Source organism: Moschus berezovskii, chromosome 3 (genome assembly GCF_049115385.1).
Source record: "Moschus berezovskii isolate FMDL1 chromosome 3, NW_MosBer_1.0, whole genome shotgun sequence".
NCBI classification, from domain to species: domain Eukaryota; kingdom Metazoa; phylum Chordata; class Mammalia; order Artiodactyla; family Moschidae; genus Moschus; species Moschus berezovskii.
Window position 1 is genome coordinate 65,222,253 of NC_142462.1, and position 21,959 is coordinate 65,244,211.

Below are 21,959 nucleotides of genomic sequence, written 5' to 3' on the forward strand. Positions count from 1 at the left end.
ACACCCTATAAATGTGACCAAAGAGGGTTTTATTTTGTTAGTTTTGTTTAGCATTGTGGATTTAAACATATTTGTTTTGTTCCGGTCCGCTGCAGTTATTAATCATTACTTTCACATTGTTGCATTTTGCCCATTGAACGCATTTTCAGGTTGGCGCCTCAGTCCTTTTGACGGTATCCAAGTTGTCTTTGTCACTGAGCTAATACACAGGCCAGTTGTCAAATCAAGCATAGGAATCAGCATCAAACTTTACTAACAACTTTTAGGCAGGCAAGAGGCTGGGATGAAGCAGAGAGATATCTGAGACCTCAAGTTTTGTCCTCCATGTCCTTCTTTCCCGTATCACTAATAATTCAGATCTGAAGACAGAGTCTCTAAGGGACGTTCACAGAGTCCCTCATACAGAGAGTACATTTGAATCATAAAATTTAAATTGTGAAACATTCCAATTTATACTCCAGAGAGTTGTCAGACTTCTCTGGGACATTCTCTAGAGAAGCATGCCTGAGGGACTCTGGGTTTATTTACTGTCAGCAATCTTGTAGCTGGGGACTTCCTGCTAAGGGCATTCTGTAGATACCATCTCTTCCTCTTAGCAGTTGGTCTATATTGAAGCTTTAATTGACAAGAAGATAAGACCTCAGTCACCTGCTTTCTTTCCTGTTCCCCAAGGACATCCCTCCAGTAAGGAGAGTGGATTGACAGCAGGCCAGCTGCTTTGATGAAGCCTTCCTTGCTCTCTGGGTAGTCCAGACTCACTTGTGCAATCTTGCCACAGACCTGAAAGCAACCATTTCTCCTATGACTCCTGATTCTTTTCAGTGGTGGATAGTAATTAAAGATCACAATCTGGGACCAATGGAAAATAATTTATTGATAAACATTTCTACACATTATTCTTTATGCACTTCTTTGACCATCTCCTTAGAATAATTTCACCAATATATAATCAGTAATATTGACTCATGGATCAGCAATGGCATGTATCAACTTATGCCCTGTCTGGAGGAGATAACTATTGTTGGGAATAACCATTTTCCCAGAATTCTCTTCAACACGGGGTGCTGTATATTATTTTTAAATTTCCAGATATTAGACCAAAAGTGGTCACAGTAGGGTTGGCTTTTTTTGGCATTTGTTGAGTGCTAGTGAAGATGGTATGTTTTCATATATTAACTCACTTTTTGGTGAATGCACTGATTGTATTCTTTGTATAGTTTTCGTCAGTATTTGAGATATATTGATAATATCATCTGAAATATATGTTGGAAGTATTTTCCTAGGTTATTATTTGTCTTTTGTCTGTATTTACTGTATTTTATTTTGCTTACTTGTAAAATTTCTTCATATTACTAACATTTAAAGGGTAAGCATGAATTTTTTTAAAATGGTTATTAAAAAATACAAGTCACCATTATAACCATTTTAAAATGTATAATACAGTGGTATTAACTATATGCACATTGTTTTTCAATATCCATTGAACAGCAATTTCCCTTTTCCCCCATCCCCCAGCATCTGGCAACCACTGTTCTACTTTCTGTTTCTAAGAGGTTTTGTTGACTTTTTAAGTTTCAGTTCATCAGAACTCTCAGACTTCTTTGTGAGTTAGCTTTTATGATCTCAAAACAAAAGTTTAATGTCATAAATAACTGGAAAATAAAACCCTGTTTACCACCACTCAGGTAAAGAAACAGCATATTGGCAATAGCACCCTACTGGCCTCTTGTGCTACTCCCTCCCTTATCATAACTTTTATGGTACCCATTCTCTTGCTTTGTTTATTACCTATATATATATGTCTTTAAACAAGTCAGTTTAGTTTACGTGGTTTTAAACTTTATACAGGCATATCCTGGAGATGGTGCAAGTTCAGTTTCAGACTATCACAATAAAGCAAGTCACCCGGATTAGTTGATGTCCCAGTGTATATAAAACTGATGTTCACATTATACTATAGTGTATTAAGTATGTAATAGCATTGTCTAAAAAAACAATGTGTATACCTTCCAGAATGTGAAAATACTTTATTCCTAAAAAATACCACATCAGTTATAACAGTAGCATCAAAGACCACTGATCACAGATCACCATGACAAATATAGTAATGAAAAAATGTGACATATTGTGAGAATTATCAAAGTGTGACACAGAACATTAAGTGAGCAAATGCTGTTGAAAAAAATGATTCCCATAGACTTACTCAATGGAGGGTTTCAATTTATGAAAAATACAGTATCTGTGAAGCACAGTAAAGCAGAGTACAATAAAAAGAGGTACACCTGTGGAATAATGTACTCTGTATATATTCTAGTGTAACTGCATCTGTCAGTATTATTTACATTAGTCCATGTTATTACATGTGACTTTTTTCATTGTTGTATAGTATTCCATTTATACTACAATATGTTTATGCTTTTTTTTAATGGATGTACAGATTTTGGAGATGAGTATGAATATTTTATACATGTTTCCTAGTACACATGTATACAGATCTTCTACTCTACTTCTCCTCAGATATATGCCTAGGAGTAGAATTATTGGCTCACAAAATATATAGATATCTTCATCTTTAATAAATAATCCCAAAGTGATTGAACCGATTTGAACATTCAGCAGCAGGAATTAAGAGATCCAGTCCCTCACATTCTCACTTCATTTGCCACTGTCATACTTATTTTGCCATTCTGGTGAGTGCTTAACAGTATATCAGTGTGGTATTATTTTTCACTTTTTAGATCAAAAATGCAGTTTGACACTTTTCATATGTCTACTGGTCATTTGGGTTTCTTCCTTCATAAAATGGTTATGTTTTTTGTCCATATTTAAGTGAGCTGTTTGCCTTTCTCTTAATGGCTTATAAGAGTTCTTTATATATTCTGGACATAGACTGATGATTTTTACATGTTACAAATATCTTCTCCTACTTTCTGGTTTATCTGTCCTCTTATATAATGTCTTTTGATAAATGTACATTCAGAATTTTGACATAGTGAAATCATTCTAGTACTTTTCAGTATTGGTTTAAGATGATTCAGGTGACCTTTAGAAACTGTTGCCTTAACTGATAATAATTTCCCTTCCTTACTAATCCTTAAGCTTAGATTATTATACAGATGAGAGCTCGGCAGACCTTCTCCTCAAAGAGTATGTCAGTGTCAGTAACAGTCACAGTGCTGTGCCTTTGAAGAGCAGTTTCATCACTTTCACAACGAGTCTCCCATTAAAACTCAGAATGGAAAAGTCGTTTTGATTCTATTTGGCTCTCCTGGAACAAGTAGATTCTGCAGCATATCTGATTATCTTATTTTCTATAACTCATAACTGTGTGCCATCCTGTGCCACCTTATGGTACTGTTATATATGCATATGGGGTCCATATGGGCCTATGTCCCATCTTATCAACTGGGCCAAAATTTCCTTGACATCAGAGGATCTGTAAATGCATTTTGTTATCTCCTGTGGTACTTCGCATTAAGTATCTAGAAAGATGCTAAGAATATGCATGGTCCTTGAACACTTAGCCTTCAAAAGAAAAGAAAAAATAAATTGTGAAATACATAGGCTTGAATTTTATTTCAAGGATTAAATTAATTGTTTTAGTGCTAATGTATAATTGGTGATTGCTGATTATTCGAACCACATTTCAGCCAGTGAATATAATCACCTTCTCTTCCCAGGCCTTACAAACAGCTAATTTGTCTTCTCTATCCTTGTCTGTTCTGTACTGATGGCCTCTGGCAGAGATACTGAGGGGAGCACAGATAATTCAGAATGTGGATAATCGACTTTGTCTTTCTTCTTGAATGTCACAAAATCCAATATATATTTATGCTCATTTGTTCTTAGGTAGAAATGAGTCCTCTGGAAAATGCCATTGAAGTGCTGGAGAATAAGAATCAGCAGCTGAAGACTCTGATTAGTCAGTGTCAGACAAGACAGATGCAGAATATTAATCCCCTAACCATGTGCCTGAATGGAGTTATAGATGCTGCGGTTAATGGTGGAGTTTCCAGGTATCAAGAGGTAAGGATTTGCTATTGTTGTGTGAAAGTTTTCATTTGTGATTTCTTAATGTTTCAGAAGAGTCTTTTTTCAAGATATGCACATACATCAGCCTGCTGACATAGGGCTACAATCAATACAACCAGATTTCTTTGCTTAATAGAGCAAATGTATAATCACTGGGGATGCATACTTACTCTGTTTCCCAGAATGTGATATTTTGAGGTTAAAAGTATGTGTGTGTGTGTGTTTTCTTGAATAAAAGTAGTGAAGATATCACAATTGTTTAATAAATGGCTACCTAAACCCATTTCCCTCAGCAAAGAGTGATTCTTGGACATAAAAGAATCTAATCTTGTTTGGAAGATGAGGCTACCATCTTGATCATTCTGAGTCTTTAGGCAATTTATTTTAGGATAGCATGTCATAAGCAGATGTTTTTCTGGAATTCCCTTGCTTTCTCTATGACCCAACAAATGTTGGCAATCTGATCTCTGGTTTCTTTCCCTTTCCTAAACCCAGCTTGTAAATCTGGAGGTTCTCGATTCAAGAACTGCTGAAACTTAGCTTGAAGGATTTTGAACATAACCTTACTAGCATGGGAAGTGAGCTCAATTGTCCGGTAGTTTGAATATTCTTTAGCACAACTTGGGCAAACTCTGGGAGACAGTGAAGGACAGGGAGGCCTGGTGTGCTGCAGTCCATGGAGTCACAGAGAGTCGGACACGACTGAGCGACTGAACAACAACGTGATGTCATAAAAGCTTATGGATTTAGATTTGCTATCTGTTTTACCAAAGATACAAAGTTCATGCAATCTCTGATCTCCTGTTATCACCTCCTTATATTCCCTCTGACCAGCTGCCATACTTTGAATCATTCCATCTGGCCCCCAAAAGTGGTGTATAATGGAGTCATTTCTTTAAAGAAGCCTTAGAAACAATAAGTGTGTCTTCTACTTCCTTTGTAACCCTCTTGAAGTAAACTGTCCTTTTTCTTACCAGGCATTCTTTGTCAAAGAATATATCTTAAGTCACCCTGAAGATGGAGAGAAAATCGCACGGTTAAGAGAGCTGATGCTTGAGCAGGTAAGGAGGGCAGAAGCCCATCACCTTCCCCCTCTTCCAGGCACACAGGTGCTTGTCTACCCAGGGTCCCATCTACATGGTTTTCTCTGGGTTGGCCAAAATGTTTGTCCGTGTTGTTCCATAAACTGTGTCAAAAACACTTTTTTGGCCAGCTCCATATGTCAGTGATCTAGCAGTCACAGGTTACAGATTCACTTGTGATATATCCTGACTTGCTAATTTCTACTTTTTCCTCCCACTTAGATGCAGGGGGGGAAACAAAAAATTTAGTAGACTATGGCTGCCCCTTAGAGCGAACATGTCACCCCTTGGAACGGTCTTTGAATGTTCTGTCCCCAAAGACTTGATGCCAACTTTTCACTCAAGATTTTGGGATCAACTTAACACGAATGATTCAGTAAATGAACGAATGAGATTCATACTTAAATGATAGACTAAGGAAGTGGGCACTCAGTAATACCCTTTGCTTTAAAACAGTATCACACTGTGCAGACAAAACCTGTAGATCATATGACATAGACAGAACTAGATACAATCTCATTTTCAATTCTACAGAAGCACATTGGCTTTTATTTCTTTGGTTCCATCAAATAAGAACAACCAGGGTGAATAATCTGTTGCTTTATCTTCCCCTGTTGATAGCTCTTGGCCTGAAAATGGTTTGAAAACCTCTGCAGTGGGAGACATTATGGTGGAGAGGCTGGGTTCAATAGGAAATCAATAGGAAACATTTTATATCTATGAAAAATGGAATACATGTGATAAAATGTGACAGAAGTATCTCTTTCCATTTGATAATGCCAAATTAATAAACAAAGCATGTTCTGTTGGACCTGGAAATGAGGCGGCTGTAGTTGGTTTTAGTCCATATTTTATGCTTTGTAGGCTTAGTCCACAAAATGGATACTGAAGGGAGAGAAGTGGCCGTGGACCAGGACCATGGGTGGAAGAGTCAGTTGGACAGCTTCTGGAAAAGAGGGATTACTTGAAGTTGACCTGCAAGGAAACAGAGGAGAAGTTAAATTCTCATTGTGGCCCTAGGGGTGATGTAGAAGCTAGAAATGAAGTGAGCAGCTTAGGTCATCAAGTACTTAGGATTATGGAATGCCTTTAGCCTTTGTTGATTTTTAATTCTCTTGTGAGTGGTTTGTCTCACCCCAGGATTCTTACCTGCTATATTCAGTCTGACTGAACTCTTTCCCTCGAGTTAAAATCAAAAGGGTTAAAAAGCCTCTCAGTATGCCAGCAAATTTGGAAAACTCAGCAGTGGCCACAGGACTGGAAAAGGTCAGTTTTCATCCCAGTCTCTAAGAAAGGCAATGCCAAAGAATGCTCAAACTACCGCACAATTACACTTATCTCACACGTTAATAAAGTAATGCTCAAAATTCTCCAAGCCAGGCTTCAACAGTACATGAACCGTGAACTTCCAGATGTTCAAGCTGGATTTAGAAAAGGCAGAGGAACCAGAGATCAAATTGCCAACATCCGTTGGATCACTGAAAAAGCAAAAGTGTTCCCAAAAAACATCTGCTTTATTGACTACGCCAAAGCCTTTGACTCTGTGGATCACAACAAACTGGAAAATTTTTAAACAGATCAGAATATCAGACCACCTGATCCATCTCTTGAGAGATATGTATGCAGGTCAAGAAGCAACAGTTAGAACTGGGCATGGAACAACAGACTGGTTCCAAATAGGAAAAGGAGTACATCAAGGCTGTATATTGTTACCCTGCTTATTTAACTCATATGCAGAGTACATCATACAAAATGCCAGGCTGGATGAAGCACAAGCTGCAATCAAGATTGCTGGAAGAAATATCAACAACCTCACATATGCAGATGACACCACCCTTATGGCAGAAAAAGTGAAGAAGAACTAAAGAGCCTCTTGATGAAAGAAGAGTGAAAAAGTTGGCTTAAAACTCAACATTCAGAAAACTAAGATCATGGCATCCAGTCCCATCACTTCATGGAAAATAAACGGGAAAACAATGGAAATAGTGGCAGACTTTATTTTCTTGGGCTCGAAAATCACTGCAGATGGTGACTCCAGCCATGAAATTAAAAGACACTTGCTCTTTGGAAGAAAAGCTATGACCAACCTAGACAGCATATTAAAAAACAGAGATATTACTTTGCTGACATAGATCCATCTAGTCAAAGCTATGGTTTTTCCACTAGTCATGTATGGATGTGAGAGTTGGACTGTCAAGAAAGCTGAGCACCGAAGAATTGATGCTTTTGAACTGTGGTGTTGGAGAAGACTCTTGAGAGTCCCTTGGACTGCAGCGAGATCCAACCAGTCCATCCAAAAGGAAATCAGTCCTGAATATTCATTGGAAGGACTAACGTTGAAGCTGAAACTCCAAAACTTTGGCCACCTGGTGCGAAGAGCTGACTCATTTGAAGACCCTGATGCTGGGAAAGATTGAAGGCAGGAGGAGAAGGGGACAACAGAGGATGAGATGGTTGGATGGCATCACCGACTCAATGGACATGAGTTGAGTAGGCTCCGGGAGTTGGTGATGGACAGGGAGGCCTGGCATCCTGCATTTCATGGGGTCACAAAGAGTCAGACACAACTGAGAAACTGAACTGACTGAAGAAGTCTTTCAAGAAAAAGATTGAGAAACCTTTGTTTTGTCTGCATCATGGGACCCTGTGGAAAGAGCTGTGGCCTAGGAAGCATTAGGTCCATCAAGTTGTGCACGTTATAGCCTTGTGACCTTGGGCGAGTCAAATGTCTTTGCAGGACTGTAGGAAGCTGGGAGGGCTGGAGAGGGATGGTCCTCTGGGAAGCAGTTCAGAGACCTGTTGGTGCACAGCCCCAGGGCTCCTTCCAGAAAGGACCTGTGGCCCCACCTGCTGGAAGACACCTTGGCCTCTCATATCCTCCAGCATTGCCGTTGCTTCAGAGTGTCACCTAGCCTAATATCCCTACCTTCCTGGATGACCTGCATCCAGTAACTGGGAAGGAGAGGCCCAGCCTGGCCATTTGGGGCACACACAGTTCAACTGTGACAGATCATTCAAGATCCAGAGCTGCCCTGGGGTTGGCAAAGGCTTTCAGGCTGCCATGCAGGTTCAGTTTCCTTTTTGGTCAAGTCCCACACTGTCCCTCCCTCCTACAGGCAGTGATCCCAGGGATACTCCCCAGTGAACAGCCCAATCTCCATGCTGAAGCCTACCTCCAGGAGAACCCAACCTGTAGCGTTACCTGCACAAAAGGGCGGGCCCTTCACAGCCAGTGTCTAACATGCAGAGGACCGAGGGCCCTGCCCGTCGACTCAACTCCTCCATCCCTCCTCCCTCCCCACAGAGACCAGGCTTGCTCTTTGTGCCTCAGACAGACTTCACCTGCCATTTATTTCAAGGTGTTTTTATCTTTATGCAAATGTTCCAGGCGAAGTTGCCACAGTTCTGACCCTTAGGAAGGTACTGGATGCTCTCACCCTCCCCGAGTCACTCATGTCTGCCCTGAAGCTTTCAAACTTGAACCACCATGGGCTGTAAAGATAGAGGACCGTCTAGTAGTGATGAGTGATTTCTTTTCCTCTCAGCCTCTGAAATTGTTCTTTTGACCACCGTAGCATGGGGCATTTTTTAAAATGTAAAAGATGTCTGCTATTCCCATCAAAGGAATTAAGCACTTTTGACCTAGCTGTACAAAGAGGAAACTTGAATGTTTACATTCATCTCAGTTTAGGTTCTCTGAGTAGGAAACCTTTTTTGAAAATAGGAACTGTTCCTTTTTGCATTATAATAAGAGAACAAGAATAATATTTTTTAACAAAAATAAGAAGCATCGCAACTGTTACAGAATACCCTCTCATTTGTTCCTTCCTCCCTGACAGATTCTGAAAATCTGAGAGAGGGAGGGGTAGGGACAGAGGAAGCGATGGGAGAGAGAAGGGCAACATGGCTGAGAGAGTGCCATCCAGAAAAGAGGTCCCTTGGGGAGTACCACGTGGTGCGTGCTAAGTCACTTCAGTCGTGTCCGACTGGCTCCTCCGTCGATGGGATTCTCCAGGCAAGAAGACTGGAGTGGACTGCCATGCCCCCTCCAGGGGATCGTCCCGACCCAGGGATTGAACCTGCATCTCTTACACCTCCTGCATTGGCAGGCAGGTTCTTTATCACCACGGGGAGAACCACCTGACCCTCCTAACAGGGAGCCCTCATCCCTTGCCCCCTCCTGAGAAGTGCAGGAAGGGGCCAAAGGGACCCTTAACTGTTTAATATGGTTGTTGTTATAGATTGAAAATACATGGGAAAGAAACTTGGGGTAGTGGGACAGTTAAGTCTTTGGAATCAGACATAAGTTCAGACTCCCATTTGTCCTTTAGTACATGCAGAATTTTCTTTTTTCTTTTTTGAAATTATGTGTAATTGCTTTACAATGTTGTGTTAGTTTCTGGTGTACAGCAGTGTGACTCTGCCATATGTGTATATATATCCCCTCCCTCTGGATTCTCCCTCCCAGCCCTCTAGGTCATTACAGAGCACTGAGCTGAGCTCCCTGTGTTATACAGCACTTCCCACCAGCTAGCTGTTTTACACAGGGCATTATAATGTATGTCAATGCTACTCTCTCAATTCGTCCCATCCTTTCCTGCCCCAACTGTGTCCACAAGTCCATTTGCTACATCTGCACATGCAGAATTTTCTGATCCTCAGTGTCCTCCGCAGTAAACTAAGGATTGCTCCAATCTTGTCAGATGGGGAGGTTAACCGTAATGCATGCAAAATGCAGGGCACCATGCTTGAATCCCCAGCAGGCACTTAAGGCGGTACTCACTGATGTGGATATTTTCCTTCTAATACTCTCAAGGCACAGATTTTGGAATTTGGCTTGGCCGTGCATGAGAAGTTTGTTCCTCAGGATATGAGACCCCTTCACAAGAAGCTGGTTGACCAGTTCTTTGTGATGAAGTCCAGCTTGGGAATTCAGGTATGTACACAAAGTGTCCACCAGGGGGCAGTCTGACCTCTACTATTTGCTTTTTGTTAGCGGGACCATGACATATACAACAGTGACATCTTTTGGTTTGTCTGCCAAACTGCACCAAAATTTTACCAGAGATCTCTCAAAAATTAAAATTGCATTAACTTCGGTTTGCCACACTTAACTTTCATGAAAACAAAAAAGTAAATGAGGGAAGGCTTAATAACTTACATTCCTAAGTGCCTATATAAAGGTTTTATGACCATCAGAATGCACATCTAGTACAGCACAGCACCTTTCGAGTGATTCTGCCCTTACCGTTACAATTCTGAAATATTTTCTTTACTACCTCTTTAGGAATTTTCTGCTTGTATACAAGCCAGTCCAGTCCATTTTCCTAATGGAAGCCCTCGTGTGTGTAGAAACTCAGCACCTGCTTCCATGAGCCCAGATGGTACCAGGGTAATTCCTCGACGCAGGTAAGTCATATTCTGAATTATCTGACAATTTGGCATTCCCACAAGATGATCCGGAACGATTCTCTCGTTCTTTATGGCACAATTTGTCAAATACGCGGTTTCTTAATGAAATAAGTAACCCTAGAGGCAGCTGCAGACATCTGCCACTGGTAAAATAGCAACAGCACGAGAAATAAACTCAGACGTTTGATCACATTGAGGCAAATGGGAGGCGACAAAATAGGATGTATATATATTTTTTCCCTTTGGTTTTTATACCATGCCAGCATGTGATAAAGTGCAATGTGAGACTGAGTTAACGACCATTTCTTTTTCTCCCTGAAAACAGCCCATTAAGTTACCCAGCTGTCAACCGATACTCTTCCTCCTCACTGTCCTCACAAGCGTCTGCTGAAGTAAGCAATATTACAGGGCAATCAGAAAGCTCTGATGAAGTCTTTAACATGCAGGTACTTGATCAGCTGTTTTCTTTTTGTCTGGTCCTGTTTATTCCCTTTCTGTCTCAATCATGAGTGTTTCCATTCACTCTGCTGTGCTTAGGAACAGACCTGCGAGCGAGAACTTGACCCTAAGGACAAACCTTTACACACCTGTATTGCCTTATTGGTCCCTGGAGTCTGCAAAGCTGATTCTCTCAAAGCTGCCCCGGCCACTCTAGGAAGACCTTAGCCAGCGGTGGGCAAGCCCGGCCAGGCCCTCGAGGGGAACTTTGAGCTCTGCCTCTGAGTCAGGTCTTCAGTTGGGTGTCCTGGAGCTTGTCACCACCGATCAGCTGCCTCTTAGCATTCCTGAGTGTTTTGTTCTTTTCTTTAAGAAGATACGGTTTAGGGGCCCATGCTAAGATTTCTCTACTTAGGTATATGTTGGAAATTTCCCGTAATAAAAAACTGTTTACTAAAGAAAAACAGGTTTTTAGGGATTTAAGTGTCAGTGTAACTCTTGCAACAAAAAGTTGTGTTTAGATACAGCAAATAGGACATTGATAATCACTCGGTAAGACTCAGCTGAAATTTTCCTCACCTCTGTCTTTGGAAAGGGGGCATAGTACATATTGCCAAATTCATGCTTTGAACATACGACATTGGAGAAAAGGCACAGGCATGTTCTCTGCCTTTTACAAGCACTCACCTGTTTATCTGCCCAAGGCTGGGAGCCTTTCTGCTCGTGCTTTAGTCAGGGAGCCGCTGCTGACTGGTCTTTAGTCATAGGCTGTATGGAGCTGAATTGAACACAAAGGCATTCCTTTGGCAGGTGTCAAAAATCTCAGTTTTTTTAAATTAATTCAGACAAGCATCCTTATTGGTCTGAGTTAGTGAGATTTTTCCATAATTCTTAATGGGCTTTTTTTTTTTTTTTTTCTATTTTGAAAAAAAAAAAAAAATGGTGATTTTGTTTCAAATGTGTCAGTGTAGTCTGCAGCCTCTAAGCCATGTGTGATAACAGCTCCTGTGTTTTCCAGCCAAGTCCATCTACCTCAAGCTTAAGTTCTACTCACTCCGCCTCACCTAATGTGACAAGTTCTGCTCCCTCGAGTGCCAGAGGTCAGTGCCAAGGTGTGGGTGACTGAGGGTGCCCAGAGGACTTCCCAGCCTCCCGCAGGCTCAGGCTTTCTCCTCCAAATGGTCCCAGCTCACCACCGCCAATGAGCCTCTCTTTCCATCTCTCCCCAGCTTCTCCTTTGTTGTCTGACAAACACAAACATTCCAGAGAAAACTCTTGCCTGTCCCCGCGGGAGCGGCCGTGCAGTGCCATCTATCCGACACCTGTGGAACCTTGTCAGGTAGTGTTTTGGGGATGGAAATTCTAGGAAACAAGGAAAAGTCTGGATGTGACTCACAGGGCTGTGGAAAGTCATGGTAGCTGCCAGAGACCACCAGATGGGCCGTGTTGACAAGTCCAGCTGGGTGAAGTCCATTCCTCGGCCCTGGGCCTGTTGTTAGGAATTTCTGTATGAACTGTCAAATCTGACGTGGATACCTGGTGGTTGCCTGAGCAGTAAAGCTGGGAGGGAATTGGGAAATGATTTTACCCATTTTGATCTATTTTGTTGCTGCCACTTGAACATTAAGAGACGTCATGGGTGAATGAGTTAGGGGCAGGGGTGTCTGTTTGCATGTGTCTGTAGCAGAAATTTGGAGGAACTCCTTGTCCTTCGTGTTAGGTTGCTTCGGTCATGTCCAATTCTTTGTGACCCCATGGACAGGAGCCCACCAGGCTCCTCTGTCTGTGGGATTCTCTAGGCAAGAATACTGGAGTGGGTTACCATGCCCTCCTCCAGGGGATCTTCCCAACCCAGGGTTTGAACCTGCATCTCTTATGTCTCCTGCATTAGCAGGTAGGTTCTTTACCACGAGCGCCACCTGAGTCTGCTTGCATGTGTCTGTAGCAGAAATTTGAAGGAACTTCCTACATTAGCCAAAGATCCTTGAGGAGAAGCATGGCTGCCACAGATTGCTTACCGAGGTATCTAAAAGTGAAGAAGGTGTCCTTTTGCCGCTGCTGTTCTTAAATGCACTGCGGAGGGAGTGGCTAAACCCTGGGGCTTCCCCCGCAGCCTCTCCACCCCACTCAGAGCTGCTGCTCTGCAGTGGTCTCTCTCAGCCTCAGTGACTGCAGGGCCCATGTTTTGACCCTCTGGGCCCTTTAAGCACTTTGAGGTGGGGTTTCAAAGGTAAAGATTCCTATGGAGCCCTGAGTTTTATCAGTTAGGAGCAGAGAATAATCGTTATTTATCCTCCAGCTCATTTTCTGTTTTTCCACACCATCCTGGCAGAAGGCTGTAGTTGCATCTGGAAATGGATGAGAATGAGGGGGATTTGTCTGGATTGGTTTCTCTTTGCTGATTGTGTGATCTTCCCAAAGGTTCCAGGATACCCCATCCGCACAGCACTGACGTGTTGCAGAAACTGTACCCAAGTGCATTTTCCTGAACCACCTGACTGGTTTAATTTCCACTTGTCACTTGATGTTGCAGAGGACTTTCAGTTTGTTCCCTCTGCTCCTGGAGAGCAGGTCACCAGCGTGGGGGACTCTGAAAGACTACCTGATTAGCCTCTCAAGTTTTCTGCTTTTGGTAAAATTTGAAGCAGTGTGTGTTGCCAAAATTTCCATAATACACATTCCTCTGGTGTATCTACTTTTAAGGACTTGGTGCCTTTCATCCAATATATTAGGTAGAACTATGTAAAACTGGCATTTTTGTGGGTTAAAAATTGCAACATACTAACCATTTCATATGTTTTAACCTAATCTAGGATTTAAAATGTAAAGTTCATTGACTAGAGAATTTTTAAGCTAATATTTCTTCTTTCTTACTTACATTTTATATTGCCAGTCTAGCATTTGTATTTATAAAGAGCACTGTAGTTTAACTGCTACTTACTGTTTATTTTTTCCATATTTTGTTACAAAAATTTATTTGCCAGTTATATTGGGTTGGCCAAAAAGTTCATTTGAGGATGGTATGGAAAAACCCAAACGAGCTTTTTGGCCAACCCAATATTTGAAATCCTGTATAGACTTTTAAAACACCATTTAGAAACACTGTTTGAAACCTAAGCGCCTTCTCCTTTTTTTCCGTTAAATATAACTGAGTCATTATTGAACAATAATTCAATAATGATAAGCCAATCATCAACAGTGTTAAGCCAGTAACATTTTATATGGCTTATTTTGCCATATGAAACATTTTTTAAAAACCAAAGGTTCAGTAAGGGCTTCCCAGGTGTCACTGGTAGTAAAGAACCCGCCTGGCAATGCAGGAGACACAAGAACTGTGGGTTAGATCCCTGGGTTGAGAAGACCCCCTGGAGTAGCAATGGTAACACACTCCAGCATTCTTGCCTGGAAAATTCCACGAACAGAAGAGCCTGGTGGGTCCAGAGGGTCGCAGAGAGTCGGACACGACTGAGCGCCAGCATACACCATTCAGTAATAAAATAATCATCTCGTTTTCTAGAAGATCTCACCTGTCAGTATCTTGCACCATAAAAATAGATTCTTGTGCCTTTCCAGAGGCTGCTGTTTAATCACATTGGAGATGGAGCCTTGCCACGCAGTGACCCCAATCTTTCTGCACCTGAGAAAGGTGGGTATGAAGCCAGCGTCTTCGTCAGTCATGGAATGTGTAACAGTGTGTTCTGTCTTCATTTCCCCCAGTCGCCCGTGTGTCCCTGTGGAAGGCAGATGTGCAGACCTTTAATGATCAGGACTGATCTTCTCTTTAGGGGATAGATGGAAGACAGTTATTTCTGATACATTCTTCACAAACTGTTTTCTTGTAGGATTTAACAGCAGAATCTGAGCCAAGGTAGGGACTCCTGTTTAATGACTCTTGGTGTCATTCAGTGAGTCACCGAGGTGATCCCTGTGCTACCTGAAACAAAGTGGCCAATTAGGCTACTTGTTCAACACAAGGGAAGTAAGCACCTTCGCAGACGGATCCTTGGTCCCACTTTGTGTCTGCCTTACCAAGCTCATTCAGTCAGCTCATCTGTTGCTTGTGGGTGACTCAGATGCTATGGAAAATTTGCAATCCAGTGCATAATGGAGTGTGCCCTGCCTCAAGGTCACATGAAAAATGAGAAACCAACATATGCATACCAGTTAATAGCCAATTAGCACTGGTCTGTGCAACAGAGCAGAGGAAGAAGAGTGGATTAGATGTGACTTCCTCAGCTAGGGGGATGGGGACTGACAGCCAGGCACTCGCTCACCTTCCAGAGTCAGCCTCAAAAATCAGAGCAGTCCCCAAGCCAGCAAATTAACAGTCACTAATGGCATATCCCTGTAAAGTGCATTCTAATTGTCCCCATTAAGATCTCGACTGCATTGTCATTTGAGTACACAGATACATTAAAACTTTCCTAGGGAGATAGGAATCAGCAAGACTGTAGCCTAAAATATTTTAAAACACACATTTTACTTTACAGCTACAAGTCAAATATTGATCTTTGTCTGGATATCTTAGAAATGTGGTCGTTTTCTCACCGCTTCTACCAAAGAAAACCCACAAAGCACCTCTTAAAGGACCAGAGGAAATGTTTTTTATTCACGAGTGGTGGTTCCATCCAATTAAAGTGGTGATATAATCATAAAACGTTGAAATTCTGGCTACGTCCACCAGATGGCAGTGTCTGCTCAGTGAGCAAGAGACTGGAACTCTAAGGCTTGATTTTGTAAACCCCCTCTCAGAGCAGCTGTTTATAACCTTGTATGTCTTGCCCTTGTTCCTAAAAGGGTTGTTCCATATTTCTGCATCTTACTGAAGTGTGGAGCAGGTAGGTTAAAAAAAAGGAATGATACTGTCAGCATTCCAGATTATTTATTTAGGACGTTCTCCACTATAGTCCTTTGACTTAAGGAACAAGGGCCAACAGGATGGTGTGGTGTGGCTATTCCTTGCCAGTAATTCTGCCAGGCAGTGGAGATATTAGCGTCCACTGCCTTCTCCCTTTTAGGGTGCTGTTTGTCCAGAAAATTCCACTAAAAATCATGTTTTAAAATAGTCGAGTGACTACATCTTCCATCTGTTATCCAGCATCTAAACACATTTGTAAATCTCAAGTTTCTACACTCTTTTGTCGAGATGTGTAGTTATGACTGCTTGAGGGAAAAAGAGAGACATGCTATCACCCAATGAAATGTCAACTATAATTGTGAGATGGCCAATTAAATAAAGGGTTCGCATTTAGGAAGTTTCCTTATTATTATTTTTAATCCAGCTGATGTTTCATTCTGGATAATTCTGACTTCTAAGATCGAGTGCTCACAGGGTGATGTAGACCATGTGATTTTAGCTGTGTTATTCCCTTCCAGCTGTGAACCCCACCCCTAGCAGCTGGAGCCTGGACAGTGGGAAGGAAGCCAAGAACATGGCAGATGGTGGGAAGCTTATCTCTCCCCCCGTCCCTCCACGACCCACACAGACTGGTGGGTATTTGAAGCATTTAACAATCATTTTTATAAAAATAACTTTTATTGACTACTCCGACCTGAATTCCTCAGAAAGGTAGGCATTTGGTGTATCCAAGGTAAAAACCCTAATAGCAGCTACAGATTTCATCTGCTGTGTTCCCTCTTTTTCCTCAACTCCTGTTACACCAAGTCCACAAGTGCACCATTCCTAAACTGTAGAACGTTCTTTTCCTAGGTATCATCCTCAGAATTGGGGAGGGGGGGCACACTAACCTTGCTGAACCACTAGCATTTTCTCCCTTTGCTTGAATCACCTCATTCTTATCAACCTCTGCTAACTCCAGCCACTTTCTGCAGGACTAATGCCCCAGTTTCAGGTTTTCCCTGAGTAGGATTGACTAACTGTGATTTGGATAGGCTTGTGGAGAACATCTAACCAGTACCTTGCACCTCCTGCTTAGACAAGACTGCATTCCAGGGTCATCTTTCTCAAAGGGTTCATTCAAGGCACTGTCTCTCCTAGGGAGGTGGTTTAAGCAGCAGACCTACTGAATCAGAATTTTAGCTATATCTAGGGCCAAAGCTCTAGAATCTGTGTTTTACCAAACCTTTCTAAATTTTGAGAACCCCTGAAAATTATTCTTAAGAAACTTTCTTCTGAGTTTATAAGAGTAATGGACCCCCTTTCCTCTTGAACAAGCCATTGCTGGATGACCTGCATATAAGGGCAGTTTTTAAGAGAGGCTGTTGCTCTTTACTAACTGTATCCTATTTATGAGGAGAGCTTTTTCAACACTTCACCTATATTTAGAGTCGTTTTGAAGCTTTACAAATACAACTAGCCTAAAGGCATGAGAAAATATGACACTGTGTTTTTCATGGATGTTTCGTTTGCTGCATTTTAACATCTTTCTAGCCTTTTTTTTTTTTTACCGAAAAAAGAAAAATGACTCTCTTTTTAAAATATACTGTGTGCTACCCAGTTTGTTTTGTACTTTCCAAAGCTAGAAGTTGCCAGTAGATTTGGAAAGGCATGTGAGATCTTCAAACAGAACAAGAAATAACTGTAGCCTTACTTGATAATATGCATTGCTAGGTCAGTGTGACCATGGAAGTTTAAAACTTACTAACCAGTACTTGGTGTTTTATTCATGATGTTTGTACATTGAAGCAACCTCCAGTTTAAACCTGGTTGTGTCCATAAAGTTGGAAACTTGAAAAGTGTTTTCTAAGGGACAGTAATATTCATGGTATTTAGTTTCCTAGGCTAATTCTACCTTGTAGGCAAGGACAGGGATAGAACTATTTTAGGTCTTTTCTGGAGAAACATCACTCTAAACACGCAGCGGGTGCAGGGGCTGCTGGGTAGTCCACAGTGATGGTGTCAGGGAATGCCTAAGTTGAGAGGAAGAGGGTCCCAGACAATAAAAATACCATTTCCCAATCAAGATGTGCTTCTCTAGACGTCCATCCTTATTCGGTACTCGACCCCCACAATTGATGGGAAAGGAGAACTAACAGTGCCAATGGAACATGGCGCGTGCTGGCAGCACGCCTAGCAGCAAGATGGATCTGCACCACCCCACAGGGTGGGGCCTGGCCACTCTCCCTAGTCCAGGTGACGGCACCACTCCCCGGTTACCTTGGCAGTGCTGCCTTCCCTTCTGCACTGATTGCTGTCACGGTCTGTCCTCATGTCATCCTGTGTGGTCACTGTTGGTGGGATCTGTAACTGTCTTTCTTCCCTTCGACCTTTCTGCAGTTTTCTTATGAGCTGCAAACCCCACTGTGACAGCTGGGAGAATGGCAGCTCATCACAGAGCAGCAAACCCTGAGCCCACTGAAAACTCTGTAGGCAGACCTGGGGAATCTGGCTTATACTTACATGTTGACAGTGTCATGGCTGACTGTAGTATGTGTGGTTACGCTTTAGAGAGCTGGATTTGGTCCACAAGTGCACACACAGAGCAGTGTCATCACACTGGCCTTGTCCCTGGTATAGGGCTTGAAAATCTGGTGGGAGAAACAAAGAGAGGGTTCTTCTTATCTTAATGATGACATCCATAGGGTATCACCTCCGAGAGATAAAGGAAGACCCAAATACAGACATTAGGGAGAAAACTGGAAAACTTCTCACCTTTTATATGGATGTGGCCAAGGGTTTTCTGTCAATTTCAGAAATATTGCGGGGGTGGGGGTGGTGGTGGTGGTGAAAAGGGAGACTAATGTCACTACATTCCCGGGGACCTATTCTAAGCTGCATGGGTGACCTGGGTCTTTCCATTCTTGCTCAGCCCAGAATCTGCTCCCTGGCACTTCATTTGTAAAAGCACCTTTGGAAATAGACCAAGGGGCAGACAAGCATCTGGGCTTTGAGGAAGTGGAAAGGATGCTGGACCAGTCGCTTGGTTAAAGCACCATGTGTGCTCTGTTGACTTTTCACTGATTACCCCGTGTCTTGGAGCTGCCGTCCTTTGTGGGGAATCCACTTGGGGTGGGCACCATTTAGTCTGTCCACCCACACCCCCCGCTTGCCTAGATCCTTGTGCACCGGATCTGTATGGGTTTGCACACACAGAGGGCTGTTTCAGGTAGCCAGCTGTCTGGTTTTCTGAACTGAAATGATCTCTCTCTCTTTACAGCTTCACCAGCAAGACACACGGCGTCAGTATCCCCCTCACCTGCTGGGCGATCTCCACTGAAGGTACAGGCTCTTGTTTAGATGGAAGCTAGAAACTGGCCCCTTGCTTTTTTCCCCTGTTGCATCAATGAGGTGCTTTCATCTACAAAGACCAGGCAGAGATCATTCAAGGGGGAGAGGAAGGTGGGCCAGAAAACAACATTAGACTTTCCCTTTGGGGAGTCTGCCGTTTGGTTTCAGATTAGTAGCCTTTTTCTCCAAATGGTGGCAATGAGAATGTACAAACTAGAGTGAGTATATACACTGAATTAGAAAGAAATGGTCCCTAGGTGTCTTCTAGGACATTTTCAGCCTTATCCTTTAGTTTAAGGCACATCAAAAACAAACACTTAAGTTGAAAAATAATCAAGATCTACTAAATATTCTCAAGTGCCTTTTTCATCAGTCTCACTCATTTTGAAAATGCCAAACCCAACTTTTTCTCTTTTAACATATTGTAGCAAGGCTTTCATTTACATTAGAGATACATACTTGATCATGAAAAACAAGACAATAAAATGAATTTTAAAATCGCTGGGAAACAAACTGGAAAGCTTTAAAGGTCAGACATTTGATTTAATATGAAGACATAGGCTATTTAACATCTCTAAACATACAAAATTCCGCATGAAGGTAAAGAATAATATTTAGTCTCTATCCAAATTGAATCAGACTGGCTGCAAGGATTGTTGATGCATTCAGAGAAAGGTATTCAGAGCTGCTACACCAGAGGCTTAAAGATGAAGTGACTGTGGAAAGAATGATTTGTACCTGAATGACTTAGGATTTGCATACTCTGTGTCCTTTTTGTTGATGAGACATTTCTAACTAAGGTAAAAGAAAAAGAGAAATTAGCTTCTGCAAACACAATCACAGATTGTGATCCTTTGCATCTGTGATACTCAGGATTGTTGCTAATAGAAATTGAGAATCTGGAAGGAAACCTCCCCTCCCCTGCCCCCTCCCTGCAGTGGAGAAAATTGAAAAAAAAAACAAAACATGATTTGCATTGCCGACATTTCTGATGTCAAAATTTGCTAGTGGGTGCAAATTATCTGCTGGTTTGGTTGTCATACTGCCATGCAGCTGTTAATCGTAAAGTGCATGGGACTGCATTCACCCTGGGAGCCATAGACTGTTATCTTAATGTGATGGAAACAAAGCAACATGGTGTTTCCGCATCGTTACATTTCCCCTTACTCGCAAAGACCCCACATGTTGCTATGGTATTCACATATGCATTTTTTAACTTGATTGCGCAAATTAGTAATCAGATAAAATTAAAAAGAATAATTCCTAATAATAGAATCAAAGAGTTGAAAATATTCAAGTGGCCACCAAATAATTAGCAAAGTGGTGTACGCTCTTCTTTCCACAGACCTGCCTGTGTCCTTGCTGGCCATAGGTAGCCTTGTAGCAGTATCTACAAATCAGGCTTGGAAAAGATGAAACATTGTGTTGTAATTCCAGGTGACATTAGAGGGCGTGGTGCTACCAAGTTACTGGCTTTGCTGTGCTTCAGTTCAGTCACTCAGCTGTGTCTGACTCTGCAACCCCATGGACTGCAGCACACCAGGCTTCCCTGTCCACCTACAACTCCCAGAGCTTGCTCAAACTCATGTCCATCGAGTCGATGATGCCATCCAACCATCTCATCCTCTGTCGTCCCCTTCTCTTGCTGTGCTTAGAATGCAAGAAAACTCCTTAAGAGTTTTTTTCAGCAATTAAGCGAGGGAATTAACCCCGTGGAGAAGACTCAGCTTACCTGCCCTATTTTGCACTTGGGGTCTAACTTTTAACAAAAAACACCAGTGAATTTGGATCTTTTAATTGGCCATTCTTGATCTTAGGCTTCTGATAAATGAAAGGATTTGTGTCTATCAGCATTCTCATGTTTAAAAACAGAGACCGAGGTAAAGTTAGTCTAGGATAACATTTCTTGGTTTCATAGGCCATTATGTGATAAATGAGGAGGGGAAAAAAAGGTCTGTGGTGAAATAAGTTTAGCAAACACTGGGCTGAACAAAGTCATTGAGGTTCCTTCATTGTCAGACTTTAATGAGCTAATAGACTCTGAATGAACTCAAGGAGTACATAGGAAGCAGTATTTCCAGGTAGAATCCTGTTTTCACAGAGCCCTGTTAGGGGAGAGGGAGAAAGTGGAGGGGGGGGGGGAGAGTGTGTGTGTATGTGTCACTCAGTCGTGTCTGACTCTTTTCTGATTACATGACTATAGCCCTCCAGGCTCCTCTGTCCATGGGATTTCCCAGGCAAGAGTACTGGAGTGGGTTGCCACTTCCTTCTCCAGGGGATCTTGCCCACCGGGAGATGGAACCCAGGTCTCCTGCATTGCAGGCAGATTCTTTATCCTCTGAGCCGCCAGGGAATCCCAAAGGGAAGTACAGATTTTGCTGCCAGTGGGAACAGACAGTTAACAAATGAGGCCTCTGTGTGATGTGGTGGTGACGGTGGGAAACGGACAGATTCAGGCCCCATCTGAAGGGCCAGCCCCTGCTCAGCAACAAGAGATTCTGTACCGAAAGAGAAATTGAGCCGTGTTGCTAGAACTTCCAGTGCTTAAAGAAATGCACATTTGGTGGGAAACCGTACTATTTTACAAATTTAACAACTGAGGCTTTTAAAACCACTGCAGATGAAACGTCTGGTCCCTCAGGCTACATAGCCCGAGGGCTGCCAATCGGCTTCAGCTTTTGAGCCTGGCATGAGCTCAGAAGTCACCAGGGCAGGGCCTGCCATGCCTTCCCCAGGGGTGTGGGAGAGAAAGGCTTCAGACTCTGGGTTTTGATGGGGGACACAGCGGAGCTCATTGCCCTGACGCT

At 42.3% G+C, this 21,959-nt stretch overlaps 1 protein-coding gene across 4 annotated transcripts in view; it reads left to right on the forward strand.

Moving 5' to 3' along the window:
- Positions 1-21,959, forward strand: part of DOCK4 (dedicator of cytokinesis 4) — a 488,437-nt gene that overhangs the window by 463,740 nt on the left and 2,738 nt on the right. For 2 of the 4 annotated variants that reach the window (XM_055420851.2, XM_088834582.1), the window contains exons 42-51: positions 3,850-4,026; positions 5,010-5,093; positions 9,931-10,050; positions 10,402-10,523; positions 10,852-10,972; positions 11,983-12,064; positions 12,194-12,303; positions 14,538-14,610; positions 16,341-16,454; positions 19,082-19,143. In XM_055420851.2, coding sequence (XP_055276826.1) covers positions 3,850-4,026; positions 5,010-5,093; positions 9,931-10,050; positions 10,402-10,523; positions 10,852-10,972; positions 11,983-12,064; positions 12,194-12,303; positions 14,538-14,610; positions 16,341-16,454; positions 19,082-19,143 — 1,065 coding nt within the window. The remainder of the gene's footprint in view (positions 1-3,849; positions 4,027-5,009; positions 5,094-9,930; positions 10,051-10,401; positions 10,524-10,851; positions 10,973-11,982; positions 12,065-12,193; positions 12,304-14,537; positions 14,611-16,340; positions 16,455-19,081; positions 19,144-21,959) is intronic. The other 2 variants (XM_055420852.2, XM_055420853.2) reach the window with 2 other exon arrangements.